A 12,457-nucleotide genomic window follows, 5' to 3' on the forward strand; every position below is an offset into this window, starting at 1 on the left:
GCCCCCCCAATTTTTTTTGCCTCGCTACACTCAGCATGATTTCACTACTTATGTCTGCACAAGACTTTCACCATTCCATTCATAAATGCATAATAAACAAATTCAGTAAATCAATTCAGCACTCATATACACTGATACAATATTTACCTTCACTATGTAATATACAAACATTTATAAATATTTATACAAATCCAAGGTTCAACACTTTACATTTCAAATGTCTTAGATACTTCAGATTATTGTATTAGTCTGTAAACTGCTGCTAACTATTGGCTCAACTTCAGCGATTCAGTGATGAAGTAGTATTTCAGAACAATGACTGTTTTGCTCCATACAAAATAAAGGTGATTACTCTAGAATGTTTCTCGTCATTTATCGTGGTAAGGGGGTAAGAGACAGCTCATTACCTGGTGTAATGTATATTAAATAGACCATTTTAATTTACTGCTAAAAATTCAGAATCCCTCTTTGGATGCCACAAAAGTGGGGGGGCTGAGCCCCCCCTACTTCTACGGGCCTGCATAAGTAGCTGGGATAGGCCCCAGTGACCCTAGTGAGGATAAAGTGGGTTCAGAAAATGAATGAATGAAAGGACTTCTATGTCAGGATTTTTTGGTAAAATTATTTCATAATTTTAATCATGTTGACACCTGTTTGGGATCAACTTGTGATGCAGTGCTGAATATGTGAGAAGATCATAGAGTGCAAATACATTCTAGCAGCAGAGTTCACCGTATTTGAATGTTTTTGACATGATTCTTACAAGTTAATGTTGAATCCAGTGTCACACCAAGTCTGTCAAAAAGACAGCAGAATGTTTTATGTCCATTTGTTGTTTTTGGACAAGATAGATAGATAGATAGATAGATAGATAGATAGATAGATAGATAGATAGATAGATAGATAGATAGATAGATAGATAGATAGATAGATAGATAGATAGATAGATAGATAGATAGATAGATAGATAGATAGACTTTATTAATCCCCTAGAGGACATTCAGAATACCAAATGCGGTCACCGCTCCACAAACACAGTCATACCACATCAACACTCAATAAATAAATAAATGCAGAGTATAAGTAGCTGTGAGTAACTCATATAAACTTTTTTTCCCCCCACATTTAGTCATATGAAAAAATTAAAATAAAAAAAAAACAAAACTAATATGATTTTGAGACCTCTGTCCTAATCCATGTGTATGTTATTACACCTCCCAGTCGGCAGGGGGCGCTGTCCGGGCCTCCTCCGTCGCAGTCCTCTGTTCACCCCGGCAGCCTGATGCTTTTACATCCGGGTCACTCTCTCGCTCTCTTCAATCGCAGTCCGCTTCCCTTCCTGCGCTTTCGACCGGGGAGGTCTGCTGGCTGCAGAAGAACACCCCCCCTCCCTCCCTCCCGAATCCCGGGCCCTACCGTCGGCGTCTGGTAAAACCGGGCTCCCGTGGCGCCGCTTTTCCCGCACGACCGGTCGCACATGACGCGGGCTCTGCCGATGGTGGTGCACGGCGCCGAGGGCTCCCCGTCGGTGCGACATCTACGCGCAGAGGTAGCATCGCGGGCTAACGTTAGCTAACAACATCGATCTCTCCGCCACTCCACCGCCCCCCTCTCCCTCTCTCCCTCCGGGCGACCCCCGCTACCGATCCGTCACATCAACAGTTGATTGATAGCTAACACTGGACCCCCGAACGAACGCTCGCCCCCTTCTTCCGCTCGTCCATCGGCCGGAGCAGGAAGCCCCTCCGCTCCCTCGCGCACAGTTCGCATTCGGGGCCCGTGCGGAGGAGCTCCGGACTTTTAACCCGTGCTATTTCAATCAGCCCCTTTTTCCTCCTTCTCTGTGGCCTTGTTGTGGGGTCCGTATCTAGTCTACCTCAGCCCCCCAGTACCTCCCCCGTCCCCCCGGTGTCTACATCCACCCCGTCGCTGGAGCCCGGCGCCGGCTCTGCTGCTACTGACAATCCGACCCAGAGGCGCTGCTCGGCGGACACCTCCTGCGGCCGAACCCGGCTGGATCTCTGGTTCTCTTCTTTTCTGCAGAGGGAGGGGGGCAGCTGTCTTGGTTCGTCCCACCTCACACCCACTTAAATAGCACACAGCACAAATCCCGTAGCCGCCCTTCACCTCCACCACCACCCCTTCCAGGTGTGCCCGTCCTCCCCGGCACTCACAGCCCCCTGCCCGCCCCGCTGCTGCCCGAGGCTCGGGTCTCGCCATGCCGGGTCCGGTGGCCGGTAGCAAGTCCCGTGTGTACGCAGATGTCAACACGCTGAAGAGCCGGGAGTACTGGGACTACGAGGCCCACGTCCCCAACTGGAAGTGAGGATGTTTGAGTGTTTCATGCATGTGCATCAGTGGTCTCTGTTTCTGTTTGCATGTTTTCTCACAGGAGGAAGAAGGGGGGGGGGGGTGGTCTGGAGCAGATGGGGGGTCTATTATTGCACAGATAAGCCCAGGATGTGATGATACAGTGATAGCACAGTCTCTCATCTTCTCTCCCATCCTACGTCCTGCTGTTCTGCTCTGTCTAACACCTCTTTACTCCATCCCTGTCCCCACATTCACTCCATCTGTCGACTGAAATAACCTCTGCCATGAGATCACAACACCAGAGCTCTTCTTTTCCCACATCCAGGCTACTGCCGCGTTCCAGGCAACCCAGAACTCGTGTTTTTCCAACCTTCTACCAGTGTAAATGCACTGGAATGTCAGTCAAACCTGTGACTTCCACCTGTGAACTCGTACTAGATCCATGTTCTCCCACTTCTGAGTTCTGACGTCACATAGCAATGGCAGCCCCCGTGGATGTGGTGTTTATGCAGATTGTTTATTAAAATAAGGTATTGCTCTGATATAATTTATCTGTAATTGTTCTGCATAATCAGCAGCTACTCTAGTGTTAGCTAGTTTTCAGTCCAATGAATGCAAGACTAAACTATTACCAAGTACAAAACCAAATACACAAAGAACATAATGTATGGTAAGTGGAAGCTCAGCAGGAAGTTAGCCCAGTGTCAAGCATTAGCAGAGATCATGATTTTAAGTTGATAATCAGGAAATTGTCCGATGAATCAATTACTCACAACAGGATGGCCATTGCTCGTCCTATGGCTCTCGCTCAGGGTGCAACTTTACAAATTTACAAAAATACAAAAAATAAACACAAAAAGGCCAATAAACATTGCCATACACATATTAAGTCAAAACTAATACTAACACAACAACCCTGCTGAACTCCTGCACATAAAAATAACACATGTACAACAACATGCCCACTACCCACAATGCACTGCAGCAAACATGCCACAATAACATAAAAGGTAGAACAGCTTCTCTTGCCTTATGTGTCGTTTTTCCTCCTCTGTTTCCCTCAAATAAGCAAAGAACAAATACCTCTGGGATAGAAATGATTGTAAATGAACATAACATACGGTCTGCCATGCTGGTTTGTTTACATCTAACTCCCACAATTCCTTGTGCTCGGGCAGTTTGGTGCGACTTGCCTGGAACGTTACAAACTCGTGAGTCGTGGTTTGAAGTTTTGACTTATGGGTTCAAAGACCGTCCTGGAACGCAGCATACGTCTCAGGGAGGATTCTGCAAGAACAGCTCCCAGACTGACTTCAACCGCACGCTGACACTGAAAATATTTTTCTCGTGTTTTGTCACACTTTGACTCACGCGCTCTGCACTGCTTTCTCTTTTTGTCCCTATAGCAACCAAGAGGATTATCAGCTGGTTCGGAAGCTGGGCAGAGGGAAGTACAGCGAAGTGTTCGAGGCCATAAACATCACCAACAATGAGAAGGTGGTGGTCAAGATCCTGAAGGTAAGCCGGCTCCAGGGAGTTCCACTGTCTGCTGAGCTGTTGAACATGGCAGAGTTCTGTTTTAGAACAGATTTTTAAGGCCCAATCCCAATTCACCCCTTGCCCCCCCCCCACTTACCCCTCCCCCTTGGCCCTTGCACTTGACACTACCCCTTGAACCAGAGCTGCAAGGGTTAGGGCTTGAAACATTCCCCTATGAAACTGGACAACCCTTTGCAACTTGTTACATCATCAGCCGTCATCGATGCCACTAGGGCTGCATGATATTGGAAAAAACTGACATTGCGATTTTTTTTTTTTTTTTTTTTTTTTTAACCCTGCAGTATATATTGCGATATGAAAAAACACTTGTGGTATTGTAGTTTTTTGTTTTTATCATTGTTGGTTTGTAATTATTATAATGTAAGTTGAGGGTTAAGTGTTACCTGTGGAAACACCCCCAGGAATGTACTTTGTTTCTATTTTTCACACATTTTGGTTCTACAATGTAAATACTGTCAAATTAAATGGCCTGAACTTAAATAGCACATTTTATACACCTTAATGGTGCCCAAAGTGAGCTGGGAGCAATTTAGGGTTCAGTGTCTTGTCCAAGGACACTTTGACATATGGACAGTCAGAGCCAGGATTTGAACCGCTGACCCTTTGGTCAGAGGATGACCTGCTCTACCAACTGAGCCACAGCCGCTCCATATTTAAATAAGTTCATTCTAATTTGGTTTTGGCCTGTTTTGTTCATTGTTCTGGCTTGAAGTCAAAGGACAGGAGTGAGGATTTAAAATGTTATGTTCAGTTATTTGATGATGAGAATGGGGGTGTGAGTAAATAAGTTTTTCTTCTTCCCACTCCTTTTCAAGTATAGATGACTGATTTTTGGAATTTTGAATTTGCATGTATTCTGTAAATGCTCGAAATAAACAAACAAAAAATACTCAGGAGGTTATAATAGCTGTGTGGTGTTGATGTAAATGGTCAAACTAACTAGTCGTGTTTCCTCTTGTGTCGACACAGAACACACGTTTCAGTTTAATTCTTCTTGTAGCTGAAATAATTCCAGATAACTGATGTTGCTTTGGTTTTTGGCACCAAGTCTTTGTTTACGGTGATTTTCTCTTCTTCGTTGCTCATTTTTTCAATGTTGTTACCAGCGACTCACTCCAAACTGAGTAAGAACGGCTGTGATTGGTGGATGGCTGCGGACAGTGTGTGTCAGAAACATTTAAAATTAGATGAGAACACACTGAGTTCATTTGCCTCCGACATCGCAGGACCTGTGATGTGACTATTGCACACACGTACATCGCGATAATGATTCTCAAACAATATATTGTGCAGCTCTAGATACCGCTATAAACAGATTAGGGATGTAATGATATGAAAATTTCATATTATGGTTACTGTGACCAAAATTATCACGGTTATCATTATTATCGCGGTATTGTTGAAATTGTGCTCAAAATGTTCAAAAGGTACTAATACACACTGAAATAATTTAACCAAGTTGTATTTTGAAAAAAACACAACAAAAAATCAAATAAAATAATTAGCACAATGTCCCTTCTGTTGCAGAAACATTCAAATATTAACCCTTAGTGGTCTGAGCCTATTTTGTCCATTTTTCAGTCCTTTTGATTTGGCCTTTATATACTATAGAAACAAATATTTACTATACCCATGTTTGGGATCTGTTTATTCAGCACAACTTCATCTATCTCATCTATTATTTTTTTCACTTTAACTACTATAAAAACGCAAAAGGCCAGAAAACACAAAAAAAAAAATAAAATCCAATTTGAAAAATGTATATAATTTATTGCATAAATAACACACAGATGCTTAACGAACCTTTTCAAAGACTTTAAAAGTGAATATTGGTTCCAAATATTAGGTATAGAAAATTTAAATTGTAATAAATTAAAACTATACTCAAATATTTGACATAAAAACAAAGTTTTACATAGGTGTTTTCTCCGGAAAAGTGCAGTAATCAAACACGGTTATTATGAGAATTAGAATTTAAACGGTAATACTAACCGTTGGCAATTTTACAGCGGTTCATCGTTATACTGGTAATCGTTGCATCCCTAAAACAGATGCGACAACTTTGTTTCCTAAAGTATTCATCATGTCGTCAGCAGCTGGAACCTTCTCTGTTCCATGGGCTTTGGTCATCTTTTTACACCTGTCAACTACAAACCACAGAAATGCGATCTATAACACATTGAAACAGTCGATCAAATGATTAAGTTGTTCACAAAGAAAATGTGTACGCTACCAGTCAAAAATTTGGACTCACCTTCTCATTTAAATGACATGAGATGGAGCTCAGATGACCACCAAGTGCTCATCTAGCATCAATGGAACTCCTTCAAGACTGTTGGAAAACATGTCAGGTGACAACTTCAGGAAGCTCATCCAAGAATGAAAAGAATGTGCAAAGCAGTGATGAAAGCAAAATGTGGCTATTTGGAAGAATCTAAAATGTAAAACACGCTTGGAGTTATGTCCCACTATTTTTAACTCCATAATTCCATATGTGTTCAGTCATAGTTTTGATGCCTTCAGTGAGAATCTACAGTTTAAATAGTCATGAAAATACAGAAAAACCAGCTGAGTCCATACTTTTGACTGGTAGTGTACATCTGTGTGTTTCTTTCATCACTGCCGCACCTTTTGGCTGTGTTTACCTCTATTTTGCCAATGATTTGAACAGAATTATGGGAGATTTCTGCTACCCCTCCGTTCATAGTGTGGTCCTGGAATATTTCCATTTCAAGGGTCAAACAGCCTCCGCCTTAGCCCTTCCCGTTTGTCTAATCAAGAATCGGGACAACACTACCCCTTCACATGAACGCGCAGAACAGAGGGGTGAAGGGGTGAACTGGGATTGAGAATTAGACTCCAAGGACCTTCATGATTTCAGCATTTAAGCACATGTTTACTCCCAGTTGAGATACTAATGAAACAATAGAAAACACCAAACAGAGGGTTATTTTATCCATATTTAATTTGGAATTAACACATTTAGAGCTGCAACCAATTAATCGACTCAAAGTGATCCAAAAAAAATCCTTCAACCACAGTTCTCCTGAACCAAAGCTTTGTTTCCTTCATTTCTCTGCTGTTAAACATTGGTTCCACTGTTGTGTTTCACACAGACGCTTATTGTGACGCACAAAAAAGCTTCAATTCAGGAAAACTGACATAGAATATCTCCCTTCGATCAATTCGAGTCGATTAATCGAATTGGGAATTTTTGCATTGGCTTCAAGCACCTAATTGATTAATCGGTTGCAGCTCTAAACACATTCATGATGATCTGTGTGTCGTAATGATGGACGTGTTGCTTTATTTGTACGTTCTGGATGCGTTGTGATCAGGTGGTACTTTAACTGAGCTTTGGATTCATGGTTTTATTGCATCTGGAGACACATGATGTGTGTTGGTTTCTCATTTCTGTTCTGAGAAACGGGATATTTTCTCTGTTTAACTAACTTGGCTGTATTGTCTCTTGATCATGTAGAGCAGGGCTGTCAAACTCATTTTAGTTCAGTTCCACATTCAGCCTAATACGATCTGAAGTGGGCCAGACCAGTAAAATAATATAAATAATAGGTTAAGAACTTATAAATAATGTCAACACCAAAGTTTTCTCTATGTTTTTGAGTGAAAAAAGTAAAATTCCGTAATGAAAATGTTTACATCTGCAAACTGTACTTGAACACAACACGAACAAATATGAACAACCTGAAAATTCTTAAGAAAAATAAGTGCAATTTTAACAATATTGTGCTTCAGTTTATCATTTATACGTGTGCATTACAAAGTACAGATCACAGTGGGTCTACAAATACACAAAACATTTAATAACAGACAGAGTATTGTTAAAATTCTACATACGTCTCTTAAGAAATTTCATATTGTTCATATTTGTTCAGGTTATTCACATTTTTTGTAAAAGGATTGTCTGCAAATACAAACATTTTTGTGTAATTCTCCTTTTTTTACACTAAAAAAAAAAGACAAAAATTTGCATATTTCATCATTTCTAGGTTGTTATGATTGTATTTTACTGGTCTGACCCACTTCAGATTGAATTGACCTAAAATGATTTTCACATCTTTAACTGTTAATATCGTCATTATAATTTTTGCATTTCACAAATTCATCCGAGGGCAGGGCTGCGTATTGGCAAGAATCTGGTGATACGATACAAACCACAATACTAGGATCACGATACCATGTATCACGATATATCATGATACTGTTAAAAAGGCAATTTTTTGTTTGTTTCTTTTTTTTGGATGATTATTTCCTTGAAGAATGGGTTCTATGCACAGCTCCACTACTTCCTGAACTTCATGTGGGTCTTTTATTTCCTGTCTTTCATTATTGGTCACACTGATTCATCCAAGTGTGTCTGCCACTTCTTGTGACTACTGATTAATTAGACACACCTGGAAGAATCAGTGTGTCCGATAATGAAAGACAGGAAATAAAGGACCCAGCTGAAGTTCAGGAAGTAGTGGAGCTGTGCATAGAGTCCATTCAATTCCACCAGAAATCTGCACAAATATTCAACACATTTTTATTTGTTCAGAACGGGATCTAATGTTATATCACAAAATTTTCTGTATTAAAATTTTAAGTCTGTTTTACAGACATTACAGTTTCAGATCCTGTTCAAATGTTCATATTCTGTTAGTTCAGAACTAACATCAGAACAGGATTTTAGTTCAATCCCAACAAAGGAACGAACACTATTGAATAGAAGAGTGTTCAATAAGAATAAATAAAATAGAAACAAAACCTGAAGTTCAGGAAGTAGTGGAGCTGTGCATAGAGCCCATTCTTCAAGGAAATAATCATTCAAAAAAAAAAAAAGAAACAAACAATAAATTGCCTTTTTAACAGTATCATGATATATCGTGATACATCGTATCGTGATCCTAGTATTGTGATTTGTATCATATCACCAGATTCTTGCCGATACACAGTCCTACCCCTTGGATGAATTTGTGAAATGCAAAAATTATAATGACAATATTAACAATCAAAGATGTGAAAATCAGTGAAAATATAAACAAAAAAGAAAAACAAAAATGAACCTCCACAATATCTGCATTTGAATAAATACCTAAAAATATCGCTACAGTACTTTTTAATATCGATACAGTATTGTGAAATGAAATATCGTGATATATTGCAGAATCGATATTTTCTTACAGCCCTACTGAGGGGCTGGATTGGACCCTTTGGCGGGCCGGTTTTGGCCCCCGGGCCTCATGTTTGACACCTGTGATGTAGAGCGTTCAGACCATCAGCCCAAATCCATTTTTATTGTCGTTATCCAGATTGATTTTTCAAAGTCTGGACAGCAGAAAGCCACATGAAACCCCATTTGGCAAATGGGGTTTAAACCACATTTGGTGGTTTTGAAATGTGACTCCGAGGGGATTTCTCCGTACGGATCTCAGTCTGGATGTTCTGGCCTCTGAAAATCAGATTTATTTATTTTTTTTAGTGTGTTTTTATGTGACTTGCGACGTCCCGTCACAATAGTGTCACATGCAGAGTGACAGAAGTGCTGAGCAGAATCCACCACGCTGCCACTGGCACAGCGCCGTGGACGACGACTGGGAGACTTGGGTGAGGCTTCTTCAAAGCTGTGAAAGTGTGTCACCCGCATAGATGCGGAGTCACTGACACTCCTGTTGTTACCATGGCAACCCATAGCTAAGCATTTCTCCGTGCTCTGGAGCTAGCTAGCCGGATAAAAAGGCAAACCATCGGAGGACAGATTGATGTCATAATTCACAATCGTATCAGAGTTTCTATTCATTCCTTCATTCGTTTAAGCTTTATTAAGGACACAAAAACTAGGTCCACAGGATACAGTAAAAACAGACACTAAAAAAAAGAAAAGAAATAGCCTAAATCAGGGTTCTCAAACTACTGTTCTTTCAGGTTCCACATTCAACCCAATTTGATGTGCAGTGGACCGAACCAGTAAAATAAGAACAGAATAACCTATAAGTAATGACAACTGCACATTTATGTCTGTATTTTAGTGCAAAAAAAACAACACTAAATTATAAAAATACTTACTTTTATAAACTATCCAAACAAAAAAGATGTGGATAACCTGAAAAAACTGAAATTTCTTAAGAAAAATAAGTGCAATTTTAACCAGATTATAGCTAAACTTCTCATTTGTCCATGTGCATTATGGATCAGATCTACAAAGACACTAAACACAGAAAATGCAGAAAATAGTTCAAATTGTGCTTAATTTTCTTTAGACATTTCAGGTTGTTCATATTTGTTCAGGTTATTCACATGTTATTGTTACAGGATAGTTTGTAAAGGTAAATATTTTCATAATTTAATGTTATTTTTTGCACTAAAACAAAGACAAAAATTTGAAGTTGTCATTATTTATAGACATAGTTTAATATTTTTTTCCATCAAACCCCGTAGTAAATCTGCAGTCATTCTTTTTTGTGGGTTCTTCTGCTATTATTATTTGACTGTAGATCAGATTGGTCTGGATGTGGAACCAACACTAAAATGAGTCTCACTGCCTGGACTGTGGAATTTATACACTTTGTAAATTCATCCCAGGGGTCGGACTGGAACCTTTGGAGGGATGCATTTGGCCCCCAGGCCGCATGTTTGACAGCCCTGGCTTAAATCCATATGTTCCTTACACATAAAGGCTCAAATGCCAGTGAGACCACATTTAAATGTAAACCTTATAGAACTAATCTTGGGACAGATGAAGGCTTGTACAATTGAGTTGAAAAAATTTTATAACTGCACATGAATGAATAAATAAAATACTGTTTTGCAGCCGCACAGCATCGAACACCACAATCCACAAACATCTGATATCTGACTGGCACTGTAATGTACTGACCAAAAGTGAGGAAAAATAAGGTTCAAGGTTTATGTGTTGTCATTTATTCAGTGTGGCATGTCCTCCTGAGACCCAGCAATGCATTTTTGTCCTCTGTAGTGGACAAGAGTTTCACAGCTTTACTTTAACCCTTTCATGCATGAATTATGATTACCGAAATAAAGAATTTTTTTCCTGAATGTTTTTATTCCTCTTTAGGCATGAAAAAACAATGCAACTGAAATTTCTTTATGAAACTATTTTTCATGGAGTTAGAAAAATGTCCCCTCAGCTGGACACCATGCATTTAATTTTTGAAGCAAAGAAACATGTACTTACTGACATACTGTGTGAAAACTATGAAATAAAATCATTTTTAATGCTGTGAATCTGATGCTTCCTCACATTTTAACATCCTATAATACTAGTTATTAATCAATCAGATAATATGCAAAAAACAAACAACAACTTTTTGTTTTAAAAGAAATTTAAATTACAGTCTGATAACAATTAGCAACTGATTTAGACTCAAATATGTTACTGCAGATCAGGTTTAGCAGGAACAGGAACAGTAATGGTATGAATTGTAATGTATGGGGTGTTGCACAAACGTTGATATGCAAGTAAAACAACAAAATCCATGAATATACAAGAGAACAGCTGTAGAATAGCTGTCCACTGGAGTGACCACTATGCATGAAAGGGTTAAAATAAAAAAAATTACATAATGTCCACTGAAAAGGACATTATATTAAAAAATTTTTTTTTTAAATGTATCTGAAAAAACTGTTGCATCATGCTGTTTCCAATTAAGGCAATTATTTAATGTAAAATGGTGAAAATGTTTACTTACTGGGTGTCAGGAGGATATGAAGAATGTAATGTGTACTTGAGTCCCAGCAATAAGATAAGAAATAGGATAAAGAATAGTAAACATTTATAAAAGACAGACAGACACTTAAAAACACATACATAAGTAAAACGCATTTTCCATTTAAAAGACATTAACTACCAGCTGAGGAAAATAAAGTGCATATGCATGTATGACAAAGTGCAGCTCAGTGATAATTAACACAATATAAGTGTTTTTATTGGTGCATACACTTCCCATCTGTATGCAAACCTTTCACTGATACAGTTGTTTTGAATTTATAATAAATTATTTTGTACTCCCTCAGCTTTGAGCTACATGGCCTACTTTGGGAACCATCTCCCTATGTTCACATGCAACATAGTTCAGTTTTTGCCCTTTTCCTACAAAGATGAGACTCTTTATAATGGGTTTTTATGGTAAATGAAAATCAATATTTCACTAGTGTTAGTGTTTACATGCAGCCGCGCAAACTGATAAAACCAGAATTTTTTTCGAAGATGCTCCACTATCTGGACACAACCTCCCACTTTGACTCCTTCAAATGCGTTCTGGAAACAGTCAGTTTTTGACCTGTGTGTATCTGCTCGGTTAACGCTTGTTTTGTTTGCCAGAGAAGATCTTCATCAGTGTGTCAGTATTCCAAATGCACTCTGTACATGTCCAAAACATCGTCATAAATCTGGAATATTATCAGAATCCCCCTATGTCCTAGTGGGAATGTTTTCTGAATAACAGTGAACATTTGTATAATATCAGTGTAACATTAATCTGATTATGGACCAGATCAAATGAAAGTGAACGTCAGTGTCATTTGTACCATGTGTCATGTGAAAGTACTTACTCAGACCTGTTCA

General features: G+C 39.2%; 1 protein-coding gene across 2 annotated transcripts in view; it reads left to right on the top strand.

Moving 5' to 3' along the window:
- Positions 1 to 1,315: 1,315 nt before the first annotated feature.
- Positions 1,316 to 12,457, top strand: part of csnk2a2b (casein kinase 2, alpha prime polypeptide b) — a 34,662-nt gene continuing 23,520 nt past the window's right edge. Inside the window, exons 1-3 of one of the 2 annotated variants that reach the window (XM_030136003.1) lie at positions 1,316 to 2,065; positions 2,149 to 2,322; positions 3,720 to 3,831. In XM_030136003.1, the coding sequence (XP_029991863.1) occupies positions 2,219 to 2,322; positions 3,720 to 3,831 (216 nt within the window). In that variant the 5' untranslated portion in view covers positions 1,316 to 2,065; positions 2,149 to 2,218. Of the gene's footprint in view, positions 2,323 to 3,719; positions 3,832 to 12,457 lie in introns of both variants that reach the window. The other variant, XM_030136002.1, reaches the window with a different exon arrangement.

This window comes from Sphaeramia orbicularis, chromosome 6 (genome assembly GCF_902148855.1).
Source record: "Sphaeramia orbicularis chromosome 6, fSphaOr1.1, whole genome shotgun sequence".
Lineage (NCBI taxonomy): Eukaryota > Metazoa > Chordata > Actinopteri > Kurtiformes > Apogonidae > Sphaeramia > Sphaeramia orbicularis.